An 18,345-nucleotide genomic window follows, 5' to 3' on the forward strand; every position below is an offset into this window, starting at 1 on the left:
TTGTAAAACAAAATTAAGAAAAACAGGATGTTTTTAGTAGAAGTTGGGGTGGTTACTCAGCATTTGCTTTTCAATGATTAAACTTGTGCAAAGTCCAAATGGTAAGGTTCAGTTGCACACACACACATACACTTACACACACACACACACACACACACACACACACACACACACTTTTAATTAAAATAAAATAAGGAAAACCAAAAAGGCTATAGCTTTATTAGACTGGAGATGCTACACAACTAATTTGTGTCCACCTGTGGTAAAATCTAAAAAATTGGGAAATTTAAACCACTACATAACTGTACTTTACTAGCTGTTATTTTTTCAGTTCTGAATTACTAGAAAACATGTGTCTTGGTTTGCCAATATATTAAAAAGAATAATATATAGTGTATCAAGTATCTAAAAATGTAAGTATTTAGTAAAATAAGATAATGGTGAGAGCATTATAAGTAGGAAATATTTTATTCAAAAATTCAAGGTGGAAATGGTGAGAAGACAAGTAGCAAGTCTGTCCAGAGATGTGAGTCCAGGATCCTAATGAGGAGATAGAAAGGAAATAGGCAGATAGGGAAGAGGCCTCAGTAGAAAAAACCTAATTTCCTGAGAGGCAAAGGGCCAAGGTTCAGAGAAAGAAGAACCAAAGCTTCACAAAGCCATCGGTTTACTAATCAACAAACCCAGGAGCCAGTCTGACACTCCTGAAAGGAAACCCTTCAAAGGACTTGCAAATACCCTATGCAAATTCTGAGAGCTGCTTCCCAGAATTCCCAAAATCCCAAACTCACCACAAACAAAAAGAGGACACGCAGACATCTGGCAAAACCCCTAGCGCAGCCAACAAATTGGATTTTTCCCTCTCGGGGACCCCCTCCCCTTTCGGGGAGCTTTTCTCTCTCTCACAGGTTGTGTTAGCCTTGAGAGAAGGCGGAGTGCAATGAAGGCCTTTGGCCCAGGCAGCTCTCAGGTAGTGACCCTGAAGGCCTCTGCTGGACATCAAGGCTGACCAGAGCCCCTAGGGCTGACCTGCACTTTTCTGGCAGGTGGGGTGGACCCTGGGAGAAAGTAGTTTGTAATTGATGGCACTTGGCTCGGCTACACTCGGGTAGTGACCTGAAGACAGCTATTGGACACTAGAGCTCCGACAGCTCTAGAGGTGTTCTGCCACTTTTCCCTATTCCTTTCTGGCAGATCGCGTGGACTCTGGAAGAAAGCAGCTGGTAACTGAAGGCATTCAGCTTGGGCTACTCCCAAGTATTGTCCTGAAGACAACTGCTGGACCCTAGAGTTCTGACTGCCCCTTTGGGGTGTTCAGCCACCTTTCCCCATTCCCTGCTGCTTCCAATAAACCATTTACTCCCCTTCCTGCGGTCTGCGAGTATCATTCTTCGCTCACCATAGACAAGAACCCGGTAAGGAAACAGGTTTCCTGAGCTCTAAAAATAATGAGGCAATTCCAAAGTCTAGCTGCTACACATCAAATTTTTAATATTATAAGGATATATAATCTTGCTAGAAAGTGGGCTGCAGTATGTCTGAAGAAAATGCCCAGGAGAATGTCATATGTAGTTAGAAATGATGACTAAAACAGAGCAGGTGCCTGCGATGAGATCATTGCAGTGCAACCTAATAGCAGTAATCTACAGTGATAGGCAGGTTAATCATTATCTAGATACGGGCAATATGTAAAACACAATCTTATCTTACTCGGTCAGAAAATATTAAGTGAAGCTATATATACAAGTGTGCTTGCAAATAGCCACTGGGGCCAGAGTAAGTTGTTTCTATGAAACAACTTTTATTTTCCTTAAAAAGTGAGCTAAAGGCAGGCATGGTGGTACACGCTTCTAGTCCCAGCATTTGGGAGGCTGAGACAGGAGGACCACAGTTTGCATACAGCCTCAGCTACTACTTATTGAGGCACTTTACAACTTCAGTGAGACCCTGTTTCAAAATAAAGAATAAAAAATAGGGCTAGGGGTGTAGCTCAGTGGTAGAATGTCCATGGGTTCCACCCCCAGTACCACACACAAAATAAAAGTGAGCTAAAGGGGATATACAGTATTAGATCGCTCAAAAATGATTTCTCTTCCAATCATCAAGCTCTGCTTACATGAAAATCATACACACAGGTCAATTAAATAGATTTTTGGTTAAGGTTTTGTAATTTTAAATGCTTTTGATAGGGGATGGTTTGTTGGCCTTTTCAATATTGACTACAAAGTTCTTAAGAATTCCCTGATGCTTTATCACCAAAAAATGAAATCATGGAAGGAGAATTGCTGGATGACATGTTTATTTTACAATTAAAAAGAAATAAAAAGAAAACCTAGTTCCTATTGGACTGTTTACATACTTAGTTAAGATGAAGGAAAATATAGAGATGGTTATTAGTTGATAACATTCAACTTTTGAATTCCTATAATCTTGTAAGAAATCAGCCAAATATATTCAGCTTTTTAAAACACGGCCATTGTTATCAATGTTTTAAAATTTGATGTGAATAATTTAAAGACAGAGAATAGAGTTATCCATTAAACAAATTTGTTCTGTTTTATTTTGGTTTTGGTGGTACTGTGGTTCTTGGAAGCCCTTCTACCTCTGGGCTACACTCCCAGACTTTATACTTTTTTATTTGGAAACAGGGTCTCTTAAGCCAGCATAGCTGGCTTTGAACCTGCGTGATCCTCCTTTCTCCACCTCCCACGCGCGGGGGATTACAAACATGTGCCACCACGCCTGGCTCATTAATCAGGCTTCCAATTGTCATCCAAAATTCCGAAAGTCCTCAAATCATCACAATGCACACCTCTCTATGAATTTGAAGTCACTCATTACCTGAGGTCCTTAATTCAAAGCACGTCTGTCCTGAAACAATGGAGCAAGTTCTCTGCTACTGAAATCCATTCTCACTGAGAGGGTTCTGAGGATTTCAGTCATCACGTGTGTTGTGCTTCAGAGGCCACTTTAAATTGCTCCACTAAATACTTACTGTCAGCGCTCTGGAGGACCCAGCAGACTGTGCATGAACATTTGCGGGGACTGGTGAAATGTAAGGGCAAAAATAAGTATTATGGGAAGATTGGGTGAGCTTTAATGACTTTTCTTCCACAGTGTGGGTCCTTCTAAGTCACTTGCCCATTAAAGGTCCTTATCATCACCTTATTTTGCAATTTTGGTATCCAGAGAGGACTTAACCAAAGTCCAAAATGTGCAGAAGGGCTTCATTTCAAAATCTGCTTTTTCCCTGTCCACATTAAAATTTAAAATAATTCTATGATCCATTCCTCCAGAGCATCACTAGGTGACAGAAAGACGTTGGACAGTCGGTTGGAGCAAATGTGTTAACGGATCTAGTGACTTTTCTCCTGCTGGTATAAAACCCACCATCTGGAGTGTCCATAAAGGTTTCATGGGAGAAAGGGGGTTTAATTTGAGTCTGGAAGGACAAGAAGAACAATGATCAGTGGGAAGGGAAGAAGATGACATTCCAGTATGTCACAAATTGGTCCTGATCTGGGTCAAGTAGAATTTAAGGGCAAACTCTTAGCATTCTAATTAATGTTTTAAGTCAAGACAATGATTTAGTTAATAATTATAGAAAAGAAGGTAGGAAAATAGAGAAAATAATAAATAACAGGCTCCATTTCTGTGTGTGTATGTTTGTATATATGTATGTGTTATTGAGGATTGAACCCAAGGCATTCTATCTATGAGCTAAGCCCCCAGCCCCTTTTTAGTTTTTACTTAAAAATAGGGTCTCAATAGTTTGCAGAGTCTCACTAAGTTGTTGAGGCTGGTTTTGAACCTGTGATCCTTGTGTCTCAGACTCCCAAGTACTGGGTGTGCATCACCACATCTGGCCTTCACAAGGTCCTATTTTAAGAAGGGAATTAGTAAGATTTAATTTGTCAGTTTGGTTATCTGACTTCTTATGCTTTTTTGCTTATATAATGAATTAACTAGTATTATAAACTCTGAAATAGTCCTCTTAATTAAAAAATCAAAAAAATAAGAAAGCATGTAATTATCACTTCAAAATAAATTTATGTCAGAATAAAGGAGTACATCTAGAGATATCATATCACAAACGAATTACACATGGCCAGACTACGATGAGGAACTTGCCCATATTTACTTGCACGAGGATGACAAAAAAAAGAGCAAAACCATTATGGTGTTGATATTTATTGCAAGAAAATCTCATTAATATAGTTGGAAGTACATTGACCTTGGATAGGCAGGTTGTTTAAATTTCCAATATACTATCTTTCTACCTTCTTTTATCTTGAGTAACTCAGCTGTCATTCTCCCTCTATAAAATAAAAGTTAATTTATCTCCTAGAGTTGTTCAGGAGATATGTTATAGGAAAAATAGATTTGTAAACTGTAAAATTATCAAAAATAAGATACATTTTTATTAGCCCTTTCTTAAAATTTGCCTTTGGGTTTATACATTTTTCTTTTTAAGTAATTTTACTTGAAGTTTAGTGGTATTCTGTTCTTTTACATCTTATATATACAATTCAAAATATATTTTCAATATGTTCCTTATTCTGTAACTGTCTTTATGCATAGTGGATCAGGCATTTTCCTTGATTCCAGCAATAGCTATGAATATAGACCTAGACTGAAAATATTCACAGGCATCTCCAGGCTCGTAAGTGAAAAAGTGCACTTTGTTGGCTTAGTGAAGCAGGAACTCTGGGCTATTCACCAAGTTAAATTACCTGTGGTAGAATTTGAGATGAGCCATTTTCATCCAATCATTGATAGGTGCAGTTTTACTTCATTGAAATGGACAGTAAATGGGTCTCTGGCACTATTTCTTTAAGGCCTTTCAGTCATTGGGGATAAGTGGCCAATGTTTGAATCCAGATGGTGAAAAGCTGGCAATCCTTACTACTACAGTGTTTCGGGAAACACACCCAGCCTGAGGGTGCCTCTAGTAGATCTGAAATTCTTTTCTTTTTTCCTTTTTGGCGGTACTGGGGATGGAACCCAGAAGAATTCTACCTCCGAGCTATACCCTAGCCCTATTTATTTTCTTTCATTCTTTCTTTCTCTTTCTTTCTTTCTTTCTTTCTTTCTTTCTTTCTTTCTTTCTTTCTTTCTTTTCCTTTTTTCCTTCCTTTATTTGGTGGTACTGGGGTTCCTGGAAGCCCTTCTATCTCCGGGCTACACTCCCAGACCTATTTTTTTTATACTTTTCTAATTTGGAAACAGGGTCTCGTAAACCAGCTCTGCTGGCTTCAAACCTGCACAATCCTCCTGTCTCCGCCTCCCAAGCACGGGGATTACAAGCGTGCGCCACCACGCCTGGCGTTTATTCTTTATTTTGAAATGGTCTCACTGAGTTGCAAAGGGCCTCACTAAGTAGCTGAGGCTGTCCTTGAACTGCAATCCTCCTGTCTCAGCCTCCCAAATTCTGAGATTACAAGCATGCGCCACCACGCCCAGCTTGAGTAGATCTCTGAAATTCTTGTATGTTTTGAAAAATTTTTTACAGCAGGAAAGTTCATCTGACAAGTGAACAAATATTTTTGTCCTCTGCTTTGTGGTCTCTCAGCCAGAGATACAAAAGAAATAAAGTGGTAATAAACTAACATAATTTAGTTTACCTTCCTCACTTCATTTATTTCATCTTAATCAAGCCTCAGCTTTGTCAACAATTTATGTCAGAAAGATTCTATGGACTGTGGAGGAAATGACTGACTTTTCTGAAAGTAAATGACACTGATGCGTGAATGGAGATGAGATATATGAGCTTTTCATGGGAGAGTCCACGTGCCTTATCATAGCAAATCAAAAGCTACTACATTAAATCAAAAGATAAAATTAGAGCTAGTGAAAAACAAGTTCTGAAAAGTAAAGCTGTCATGGTTTACCAGTGGTAATATGTCTGCCAAAAAACTCTCATATAAACCAAAATAGAAGAAGAAAAGTCTGCCATCAGTAGTATTGGTAACATACATCTTCTTACTTGACTCCAGCAACAGGACCAGTGCTGGACTTCAAATGATTTGCATTTCAAAGAAGAATCAGCGACTCAGTCATGCTATGACTTACAGCCATGTTCACACATTCTAAGTTTAGGGCTCTTTACACAGAGCCACTTCCCAGTGTTAAGATTATGGAAAACTAGTTTGGAAATTATTGTTTGATCTTAGAACTGTAGAGCTTAAGACCCCAGTAGACTGAGCAGAAACAAGCCTCTCTCTATAGGGACAAATTCCACCTGTACAGTAGAGCCAGGAGGGAAAAAAAATAAATAAATTTAGGAAGTAAGGAGGAGTTAGAGGAATCAGAGATGATTCTGAGGTTATATGATTTTGTGATTAAAAGAACCAAAAATATCATTTACACAAATGCTAAGATAATAATTGAGAAGTTTTCAAAGATGACTATACATTTTCCCTAAAGGGGTTGACTTGAGGATTTTCTACTTCACTTAAATTTAATATCTCATGGGAATCTAACATCTAGTGCACAGTTTGAAATAAATGGCAAATAGTTAGCTTTGGGTTCAGTACTTAAAATCTTAAAGCAAAAAGATTTTTTATAGTAATCCAAATGTTCTATACAGTAGGGAGTATAATAAGAAAGTACTCCTAGCCTTGGTCAGATTAATTTTGTCATGGTTTTAGTAGTTCAGATTTTTATTATTACCATTGTTTTTGGTTTATCCAGACACATTATTCTCTGTTATATAGATAAAATATTCTTAGAAGATTTAGGAATATGATTCAAAATATATACTGAATTGAATTGAGAGTCTACTGTAAAGTAACAAATAGCCTTATGAGCAGGCAGTGGGAGGAGAGTATCGGAATAACGGCTAAACCATGGTTCAGATTATTTAGAGAAAATTGTCAAGATTTAAGTGAATCCTATGCTCCAACTTAAGTAAGAGAAGTTGGTGGAAAATATAGAGAACAATTTATGCAAATGAGTCAGTCTAGACTAAGTCCTAAGAGTTGGCATAAGAGAACCACTTCAAGGAATCAAAAAAAAAAAAAAAGAAGAAGAAGAAAACTCAGCCATAATACAGGATGGAAATGATGTATGACAGGAAGTGAGAATAAGTGGGGTGGACTCAAAAGTGAGCAACTAGAGTGCTTGCTGGGTGTCTCTAAAGGAGTTTTATACTCAATAGTCAACCTTCTTTCAACATGTCATTAAAATATGAATTTCACTTCTGGTCAAATACAAGTCTGCCACAAATGTGCCTATTGCTTGCCATAGCTTTTTCATAACATTATAGACGTCAGTAGCAAGCTAATGTAAATATTTATAGACTCATATTTCATAAAAAATGCATTTGTAAATAAGCATGCTCAGTTTAACCAATATCAAAGTATAAGATGCATAACAATTCCTCAACTGTGTGTGCTTCTTCTGGTGAATTAGGAGGTATTGTACCTCAAATATTCCTGTCCGTTGGAGACTTTATTTGCCACTGCCTAACACAGTCAGGATTAAAGAAGAGAAGGTTTTATAGTAACTCAAGCTTTTGTCAACAGAGGTATAATAATGCAGGAGATTGCAGGTCTTCAGTAGTAGGCATTATACAAGGCATTTTCTTATACCTCAGTGTTCTGTTTAAGAAAGAAAAACGATGAGCCCAGAGAAGCTAGGTACACACGCAGTGTCTCCCACCAGTAACTGACAAAGCTAGGATTTGAGCCCAGGTCCCCTCCACAGCAAAGGCTTTACCACGCCACATCATGCAGAATTTTACAGTATTTTTATCTGCTATATCTCACTCAGGTAAGAAACCAGGGATCAAAAAGGATGAAGTGAATTAAGCATACCAACGTTCTGTCATATTTTGCCAACCTATTTTGAATGTTTTAAAAATCCATGTAAAAGGTGATTGATATATGCTATTATTCAAAATGAATAAAAGTCATCATCTTGCTAAAATAAAGATGAACTATTTCACAATTTTATCATCTGCCCTTTTATTTAATTTGAATGAAGATTACACTATAGTACACCCTGCCATTACTAAGAATTGGAACTTCATTCTGGACTCAATTACCCCAATTGATTGGGCAATTTGGCTGCCTAGACTAAATAATTATGGGAAAATAATTCAATCAATTGCATAGTGCATGAATCACTAGATGTCAGATTTGCCATTTGTCTTTAAGTCATTCAACATAGTTTGGCATTCAATAACTCATAGAAGTAAATGCTGAGGAAAAAATGGGTTTTTCTGAAAACCCGTTTAAATTAATACCAAATAACATTTGAAAGGTCGTCAAACATTTGACCTTTGGTGTTTTTTTTTTGTTGTTGTATGTGTGTGTGTGTGTGTGTGTGTGTGTGTGTGTGTGTGGCATTGGATATTGAACTCAAAGCCATTCGACCTCCCAGCTACCCCTCTAGCCCAGTTATTTATTTACTTTCTTATTTATTTTGAAACAAGTTCTGTTTGTGTCACCGAGAGCTTTGCTAGGTTGCTGAGGCTGTCCTTAAACCTGAGAGCTGCCTGTCTCAACCTCCCACATATTGGAATTGCAGGCTTGCGCCAACAAGTCTGGATCTTTGTTTTTAATTGTAATTAGTGGGAAAAGGTAAAAAGAAAAAAAAAACTTAGCAAAAATTATGGATACGAATATATTACAACCACATTCCCAAATACAATTAAAAAAAACTTAAAATGAAACCTAAATGTAGGAACCATGGAGCAGTATAGGTTCTACCTTAACATCACTGTCTATAGGTCCCCTAGGAGATAAAGCCTCTAAGACTGTGTGATCCCTGAAGCTTCATTTCTAGTTGTCCAGCTGTCTTTAACCACACAAATTTTCACTTTGTAAAACAAAGACTCTTCATAAAGAGATATTTTATTCATGTGAACTTCCTAACACTAGAAATAAATTTCCACTTCATTTTAAAAATTATTTTACTAATGTATTGCAAGTATACATCATCAAGAGGTCCAATGTAGCAAAAACATTTATGCACACACCTCTTGAGGCCTGCAAAGCCATTCACTGTTTTTGAACAGGAGATTCTTCAGAAATTTTGGGGAGTCTTTGTGATTTGAACAATTCCATGTCAGTCCAGCATTATCTTCTAGCTATCATCCACTGTGTCTGGTTTCTAAACACAGAGCCTTCGAAATCTCATTAGTTTCAAAGTCTTAAAATACATGCCTCTTTTAAAAAGTTTCATGCCCCCTACAGACTGGGCTGTGGCTTCTTTTTTCATTTGTGGAGCTGAATAGTCTAAGTTGTTGGAAATACCAGGTCTCTCTGTGGACTAGACTTAACATCAAGTTTGAAAGTAGATAGTATGATATTTAATTCATAGATCTGATGTCTCATATTAACTAATTTTTAGGATCCTGAGGCATGTGAGAATATCCTTTTGATTTTATTTCTAATTTTTAAGAATATTGGAGCCAAAAGTGTCAAAGAGAAAGCTAAGCTTCCAATTTGCTGTGTTGGAAGTTTAAGAAATAACCCCCAATATCATTTTACATTGTTACAGGTCATAATTTTAGCTGTACAGTAAGCTTTTAAATGATGCCCAAACTCCTGGCTTCTTACCCAAATCTCCACTTAGCACCAGTCCTCTTAGAGTTTGCTCATGTTTAATAGACATCAAGTCCATTAAATATACTCTAACCACACTGTCTCTGCTTAACAGTAAGTGGAAAAGAATGAATGCCACAGCTTTAATATTCAAAAGGCCTGTTCTGAGTTGGATTTTTACTGGAAGACTATGTTCATCTCTGAGCTCCAAAGGGAGAAAAATAGAAGAAAATTTGAATAGAGTTGATTAAGGCTTTTAGCAGGCTTGGGGATATTCAATACAGGAAAAAATAGTAAGGATTTTTTCATGCATTTTAAAAAGTAAAAGAGATTTTATTAAAGACTATAAATTAAGAGTTGTTGTGAAGTGGGGAATTATACTCAAGTTTGGTATAAGAAACATTTTCTAACATTTAAGATGATCAACCCTAAAACTAAAAGTCAGAGGTAATTATGGATTCATTTCTGAGTCATATAAAATGGAGCAAATCTAAGGGATACAGGTTGGTTTATGTCTTCAAGAAAGATGTGTAGTTAGACTAGTTTTATTTTATTTTTCTTTCTGTGTGTGTGTGTGTGTGTGTGTGTGTGTGTGTGTGTGTGTGTGATTAGAAACTGAACCCACTGGATACTCTACCTTTGAGCTATACCCCTAGCCCTATTTTTATAATCTTTAATTTTTTTTTTTTTTGTGGTACTGGGGTTCCTGGAAACCCTTCTACCTCTGGGCTACTCTCCCAGACACCTATTTTTTATATTTTTATTTGAAAACAGGGTCTCTTAAGCCAGCATGGCTGGCTTTGAACCTACGCCATCCTCCTGTCTCCGCCCCCCAAGCACGGGGATTACAAGCATGCGCCACCAAGCCCAGCTAAAACCTGGTTTTAACTTTAAAACAGGGTATCACTAAATTATGGCATGCTGGTATCAAAACCTTCAAACCTACTGATTTAGCTCCCCAATTGCTGGGAATAAACCATGCCTGGCTAGACTAAATATTTTCCAAGGTTATCCTCTAGCTTGATTTTCTGATACCACGTGTTAGTCAGTTTTTTGTCTCTCTGACAAAATACTTGTGATAATCCACCTACAAGGTAGAAAGGCTTATTTTGGCTCATCGTTTCAAGGTCCGAGCCCATGGTCCCTTGTCCCTGTGGCTGTGGGCCTGTGGCAAGGCACGGGACCATGGTGGGGAGGATGTGGGGGAGCAAAGCTTCTTACTTCATGATGGTCAGAAGCAAAGAGAGAAAAAAGAGACTGATGTCCCTATGTCCCCTCAAGGGCACAGCACCAATGACCCAACTTTTCTCCACTAGGTCCCAGTTTCTAAATGTTCCACAACTTCTCAATAGTGCCCCAGACTGGGACCAAGCCTTTAGCCTTATAAGACTTAAGATCAAAACCATAGCATACTAGCAGCCAAATATACTGTCTTTTCATAAGTCTCCTCAAAGAAAAGTAATGCTTAAGTAAACCTATATAAGCGATGGCATAAATTACAGAAATCAGCTTTGTCCTCTATTGCTCCACAAAGATGATTTATGAGTAGCCATCTAAACAGGTAGAAACAGCACCGGTTAACTACAGATTGTACAAGAGCAACAGCAAACAGCCTGCAGGACTGGAGACAGTGATGCTCCATACTAGACCTGCAGGGAGGTCATCCTAAGTGGATAAACTCCATTAGAAGAGGAACTGACTCCAAAGAAGGAAAAACCTTGGATGAGTAAGAAGGAAACCTAACTGAGGGGTTGGGAGAGAGGACTAGGAAAATTCTCTAATGTACATTGATAAACATATCAATCACTAAGCCAAACATGAGGAGGGAGGGGGAGGGGATGGGGAGGGAATTGGGGAAGGGTTAAGTGAGTGATGTGTGCATGTATGCCCCTACCACCTTGTACTCCATTAAGATTTATGATACAATGCACTAATAAATTTAATGAAAACGAAGAGGAACTGAAAATACAGAAGAAGCAGTTTGTTGCAAAGGTCATTTACACTGGCAGCTCCAGAAAACATTGGCAAAAGACAACACATGTCTGCTGATTCTTTAAACTCAGATCTCAAGGTTTCACTATCTCTTTACAGCTGTCAGACTGTTCAGAGCTACTCCTAGAAGCAAATAGTATGTTTCTGTCCTTTCTACTATAAGAACAAATCCTCCCCTATTAGATTTTTCCAGGCCTAATGCCTTTAATTCAAAATTTTCAGTCCCATTTAACAGTATTTTGAGTTAAACTGATTTGCTAACCCATGTCAGAAGGTGAGATACATCCTTAACAAGTTATGTACCTGATTTCAAAGTGCTTCTACTGCTGAGAATTTCAGGTCGTTTATTAGAAAAGAACTGAAGATGCTTTTTTTGGTTTTTTTTCTGGAATTTAACATTTAGGCATCCACCCTATCTGTGTGTTTAGAACGGTATTGATCAACCAGCAAACAAACAAAAAATCTGGAGTTATATGTCAAGTATCTTTCAAATCTATTTCCCCTGTACCAAATATAAACAGAATGTACATTAAGCCTAAAAACAAATCATTATTTTTAGAACTATTTTATAATTGACTATTTTTGCAAATTCCAAAAATACTGAAAAAGTAAGCTATATCTTATATTTAATAATGATTGCAATATATTAATACCATCACATGAACCAAAAGTTTGTTAATTAAGCTTCTAAACAAAAAAACCTAATTTTCTTTGTTTTATTAATCAACAATAAGGAAATATATACAGGATTTGAATTTTAAACAGCATTAATGACAGTTGATTCTAGAATTACCAATTATTTCCCATATAATTTTAGTGAATCAAAGTTTTATCAGGATTTAAAGCTGTACCACTTTTTTTTGTTAAAGAAAATTCTTTTATGCTGGGCATGGTGGCACACACTGGTAAGCCCAGTACTTGGGAGGCTAAGATGGAAGGATCTCAGGTTTGCTACTTACTGAGATCCTATTTTAAAATAAAGAATAAAACCGGGCTAGGGATGTAGCTAGAGGTAGGATGCCCCTGAGTCCGATCCCCGGTACAGAAAGAAAAAAGAAAGAAAATTGATTTTGAGAGCCAGAAGAAACCATTGCTTTTAAGATGTCATTAATAGTTATGAGGGTTTTTGTTGTTGTTGTAGTTGAGATAATTTGAGGAACATAAAAAATTACTGAGCAAGACAGAAATCCTTGCAGTTACAAAAATTTTATCTTTCTAGAGCACACCTTAACTCTTAAATATCACATTCTATCCCACACCAATTAATGGCAGCTAATAGCTGTTGTGCTTTGCAGTTTTTAAGGTATTTTAATGTTAACTCTTTTGATCGATAAAATAATCTTGTGAGGTAGAAATAATGAACATCATAATCCCCATTTATAGATGAGGGAAGAAACCTTGGAGATATCCCTTACCCAAGACCACATGACTAGTAAAAATCAGTATTCAAGTTTGATACTGTTTGTTGTTCTCTGTTGCTGTTTGTTTATTTGGGGAATACCTAGAGTTATTTCCCCAGTAATCAAAGTGCTCTATCATTTTTACTGGGACAACTATAAAATTTAAAGATTTTTGCTGCAAAAATTTATCACTAGGCCAAAATCTCTTGTTGCTATCAACAGCCAAAGTCTGGTTGGTCCCCTTGTAAACATTTCCATTTTCCCAAATGAAGGATAAAGATTCAGGATAATATTTGGCCAAGATGACATAATTCTCTGAGAGAAGCAACTTACATCCAATTTCTCCCCAGTGGTGCTTATAGATAGAGAGAAGGATGAGGTTGATTAGGAAAAGAGGGGGCAGTGCCATTTAGTAATGGGAGGTCCATTAGAAGACAATTTTCAAAGAAACACTAAATCTGCTTCCCAGGGATATTTAAATATGATTCCTAATCTACCAAACCAGGTGGTCCAGACAAAGGGTTTATTTAAAGTTTGGAGCTGCTTATTTACAGGAAATTAATATTGATACAGAGCCATCACCATGTAATGGAAACTAAAATGGTCAGGGCCAGTGTCATGCCATAGAAGAGCCTGGGCTTTGGGGTTAGAATTATCTGCGTTTGTCTTTGGAATCCATCACTTCTAATGGAATAACTTAACAAAAATTACTTCCTCTCTCTGTTACACACTTTCCCCACTTATCAAACAGCACATATTTGGCACTCAAGAAATACCAGTTACTGTTTAGTGGTTTATATGAGAGCTTTGACATCCACTGACTTGATCTGCTATATTTAAACAGGGATGCTGCCTGCAGAGGCAGGAAAGCTGTTTTTTAATAGTTTTTTTTTTTTTTTTTTTTTTTTTTGTGTGTGTGTGTGTGTGTGTGTGTGTGTGTTACTGAAAGTGGAACCCAGAGGCTTTTCTACCCCGGGCTGTACTCCCAGGCCTATTTTATACTTTATTTGGAAACAGGGTCTCACTAAATTGTTAAGTAAGTAGCTAAGTAGCTAAGGCTGGCTTCGAATCTGTGCAATCATCCTGTCTAAGCCTCCCAAGCACTGGGATTACAAGCATGTACCACCATGCCCAGCTCCTAATAGTTTTTTTATATGACTAAAAATCAAGTATGGCATCACTTTTCAATTTGGGAGCTAGCTAATTCCAGAACATGTTGGAGGTTTTTGCCACCAGGAATAAGGCAGTGGTGGGAGATTGCTATAAAATGCCTTCCAAGACGGGGATGATGGTGAACTACTGTAATCCCAGGACTCAGCGGCTGAAGCAGGAGGACCACAGATTTGAGACTAGTCTCAGCAATTTAGTGAGCCCTGTTTCAAAATTTAAAAAATAAAATAAAGAGAGATGGGAATGTAGATCAGAAGTAGAATGCCCTGAGTTCAATCATCAGTATTAAATAAAATTACTTCCAACCTAAGAGGAGTTAGTCATCCTGTTTACTTAATTGCATTTATTTGTAAACTATAAGCCATCCCATTTTTACCTCTTGTTCAACCAAATATAAATTAATATTTATGAAGTAAGATACTTAAAGATTATTTTAAAATATTATAGTGCTGTAAAGAGAAAGGATCAAATTATAATGCTTTGTTTTCAGCAAGAATAGTTTACTTGTTTGCTGTTAGCCATGAACTTTCCTATACTTAGGCTCAATGATAAATATTCTGTGAGAATTTTGCCTTTTTTCATGTGTTTCTCTAATTAAAAAGAATCTGAAAAAAGTCAAGGACTATTTTATCCTGGCATTTTTAAAACGACTCGTTCACTACAACCTGTAATTAGATGCATCATGGTTTTACTATTCAAACTCTCTTTGTCCTCACATGTTTATACCTGCAAACATTTTTTTAAAAAGTTTAAAAAATCTAACACCAAGTTCTACCTGGTTGCAAGTTACTGTTGTGACCTTTCCTGTCCTGCTTGTTTCTAGAGGTAGCATTTAAATATAAGATTAAGATCACCCCACTCAATAAGTAAATCATTTTTGAGTATTGTAGATCATAGTCCTCTATCAGGAATAATGATACAGTTTTACTTTTACAGGAAATGGAAAATAAAACCTCAACAAATGGATGCAACCTTCGGAATGGCCCTCAAGTGGGCAGTGCTGAAAATTGATCTGGTTACTTGTCAATTGCATTATTCTGAGATGACATCAGCAGCAAAACTGTAGCCAATGTTGGCTCATTGCCTACCCCATGACATAAATAATAAACCTACTCTGTAAAAATATAAGCATCTCTAGGGCTATCATTTGACTTCTGAACCTAATTAAACAAACTTTGCACCTTCCTCATTAGTAAATGCCCGAACCAAATTCTACCCAAACACCTGACCACATGACAACCAATGTTAACAAATAATTTCACAGCAAATTGTCACCATCATATCATTCTAAAAGAAAAGCAGGCTGAGAGAGTCCCTAATGTATTTACTTCTGAATTTATTTCAATGTTTTTTATTATTATTCTATCAAATGATTCAGCTTATGAATTAGCTTGTTAGAATATTACTAACTGAAAATCCTGAGTTAAAACTTTTTGATGATAACAGGCTCTTTGATCTTTTTTATACATTACTGTTCTGTGCCATTAGTATGAAAGATATCATGCTTTTTTACCTGGGGTGTTCTGTTCATTGAGAATCACAAGGGATGCTGGTGTAGGTCTTCGTTTCCTGATCTGTGAACAACAAAGACCCAGCTAATGTCAGTGAGAATCCAATGTAGTTGGAGAGACTTCCCCAACATACACAAGCAAGCTCCTGGAGGGGAAACAGTATATACTGAATATTTTTTAAATAATAGAAAGCCAGATCACAGAAATGTCAGTTATTTCTGTCACTTTCTCTGACCATAAAGCTACATTTCCATAGAAGAGAAAGAGCCATATGTAATCAATGGTGTGGCTGAAAGTTAATACACAGTGAGGGCATGGGGAAGTCTTGCTCATCTTTATGGTTCTTGGAGCCTCATAATTTCAGATCCATTACCCTTATCTTGAAATGAGATAAGAGCAACTTGGAAACCTCACATTTCTAGAGTGTGTCATAGTTAAATTAACATCATGAGTTTTGAATTTCAATCACTATTCTTAGTTTTTATTTTCTAAGCTATTTAGAACAAGCCAGCAAGTAAAGAATAAATATGCATTGTATAAGAAGATGATGTAATTCATTTAAAACTAACAGGTTTAATTTTTTATTATTTTAACGTTCAACAGCATGTTATGATTCAAATCTGTTGTTTTAGATATTCTTTATTTATTTAACATGTACATGCATAAATTCCCAAAGTATGTCATTAGAATAAAACATAAAATTTGCCAGTGGCATCTTGTCCAAGATAGAAGCAAAGCCTCATTCCAGCAGAAATACACATTTAAGGTTGTGTTTATCTGTCCTGAGTCTAAGTGGCTCTACTTCAGACTGTCAAAACATCTTGGAAAGAAACCTATCTCAGATTCAACAATTATTTTTAAGATTTTGTATCAAATGTTTGAAAGATGATTCAGATATAGTTTAAGTTTTAAGGAATTAATGAATTAGATTGGTATCCACAAACATTCCTTTGCTTTTGCCTTCCCACAATAATACATTTATAGTTTTCCCATAAGTGATCTTTTAAGTGGTGCCATTGCATAGAATCCAATCATAGCTGAGTATGAAAGGTAATACAGATATAAATCAATATTATGCATAGAGAAGGCATCTAGGAAATGTTAAAATATCATTTGTAATACCTGAATATAATATTTTTATAAATTATACATGTATCTATGAATCATATCATATATTATATACAATTACTTGAAGTGCTCTGTGAAAAACATTCTTAAAATATTAATCCTATAATCTTAAACTATACTAAGCTTTAATACTTTCATTGTACATCAATCTTTTTTATTTTATAAATAATGAAATAAAATATTGCCAATACTGAGAATGTTTTTACAGTTGCTCTGCTGACCCTGTTATTCTAATATTCAAAAGAAAACATTTATAAGTCCAAATTCAAATTGCTAATATAACATTTTTCTCTAGTGAGTGCTACTTTTGTATCAAATTAAGTGCTGCGTTTTAGCCAATAGTTTCCCGGTGCAACCCTGATAAAAATGCATATAGAAACCACCGTATTTCTTGCTCACAAAATCAGGCAAATTCAAGAGGCAGAGAACCTTTCTATAAATAAGAATGCATGTTTCTATTGCCTTACAGGTAGGAAGTGCCCCCCACCCAATCTCACTTACCTGCTCTGCTGCCTCTGGTGCAATCTGGCTCTGGAATAAAGGTACAGCAAACTGTATCTTTTTGGGGCTGTTGGGCTCCATGATAACAAGGAGAATTAGTCAGAGATGTAAAGAGCTCAGAAAGACTAACGACAGCTGGTATCTGAGATGTGCTTCCTCAAGCACCCTCCACCAAGCCAGACGCAGTGCTTTGTAATAAACAGCTGTAATTCCAGACTGAGCAAGAGAAGATGCGGAGGTTTGAGTTACTCTCTTCTTCAACATCCACAGTGATGCCTGGCTTGCCTGTTCCCCACCAACCTCTTGGATCCTCTGAGCACAATACCAGAAAGGAACAATAAGCTAATTGTGTGCCTCTTCACTAATACACATGCCAAGCCTTCACTCAGCAGCTAATTGAAAATGCAATGCTGGCCTTGAAGGACCCGCTGCCCTGGGATTTGAAAGAAAGGCTCCATCCACTGTACATTACTAACTGGCTGCTCAAAAGTGCAATGTAAGCTCCCTCTGAGTATTGCAGGGATGGGCCATTCATTATTGATGAACATAAAGCAGGAAGTTTTTAGAGTTGGGGGAGGGTTTGGGTATAGAACCGTTTCATTTCTCTTGTAGCAACTTGTAAGTCATACTTTGCTGTTTCACACCCAGCCACCAAATAGATGAATGGCTGTGGAGGTAAGCCACAACCAAGAATATCAGCTCTATGTGTGCTCTGAGATCTGGTTAGGTCAGTGCTGATAACAGGAGGCAGAGCATCTGTGGTATAGTGAGTTCAGCATTGCCCCAGGGCTGAGCAGATCTCAGTCTAAGTTACATCTCCATTAGCAAGTTCTGGGGCCTCAAGCAAATCACAGGCTGTGCCTAGACCTCCACGCCTTCAAAAAAAAAAAAAACGAGGGAGCTACATTCAGTGACCTTTAAGCTCCCATTCTGTTCCAACATTCTATAATTGTAGTTCACAGTTTTCATTAGAGTGGAAAGTATTGAACGGCTAAATTTAGCAAATAGCTTGGAAGTCATTGCCACTGCAGTGACCTCTGTTTTACTTCCTGGTGGAGCCAGTTTTATTCTCTGACTTGGAAGAATACTGAA

General features: G+C 37.0%; 1 protein-coding gene across 3 annotated transcripts in view; it reads right to left on the reverse strand.

Annotated features, from left to right (window-relative positions):
- PPP1R1C (protein phosphatase 1 regulatory inhibitor subunit 1C) overlaps nucleotides 1-17,334 on the reverse strand; it is a gene marked incomplete at both ends in the record, with an annotated part of 121,694 nt that extends 104,360 nt beyond the window's left edge. For 2 of the 3 annotated variants that reach the window (XM_080690185.1, XM_080690184.1), the window contains 2 exons: nucleotides 15,627-15,687; nucleotides 17,254-17,334. In XM_080690185.1, the coding sequence (XP_080546311.1) occupies nucleotides 15,627-15,687; nucleotides 17,254-17,334 (142 nt within the window). Of the gene's footprint in view, nucleotides 1-15,626; nucleotides 15,709-17,253 lie in introns of all 3 variants that reach the window. The other variant, XM_080690183.1, reaches the window with a different exon arrangement.
- Between the last annotated feature and the right edge of the window lie 1,011 nt (nucleotides 17,335-18,345).

The sequence above is a fragment of the Muscardinus avellanarius genome, assembly GCF_963383645.1.
Source record: "Muscardinus avellanarius genome assembly, chromosome: 2".
NCBI lineage: Eukaryota > Metazoa > Chordata > Mammalia > Rodentia > Gliridae > Muscardinus > Muscardinus avellanarius.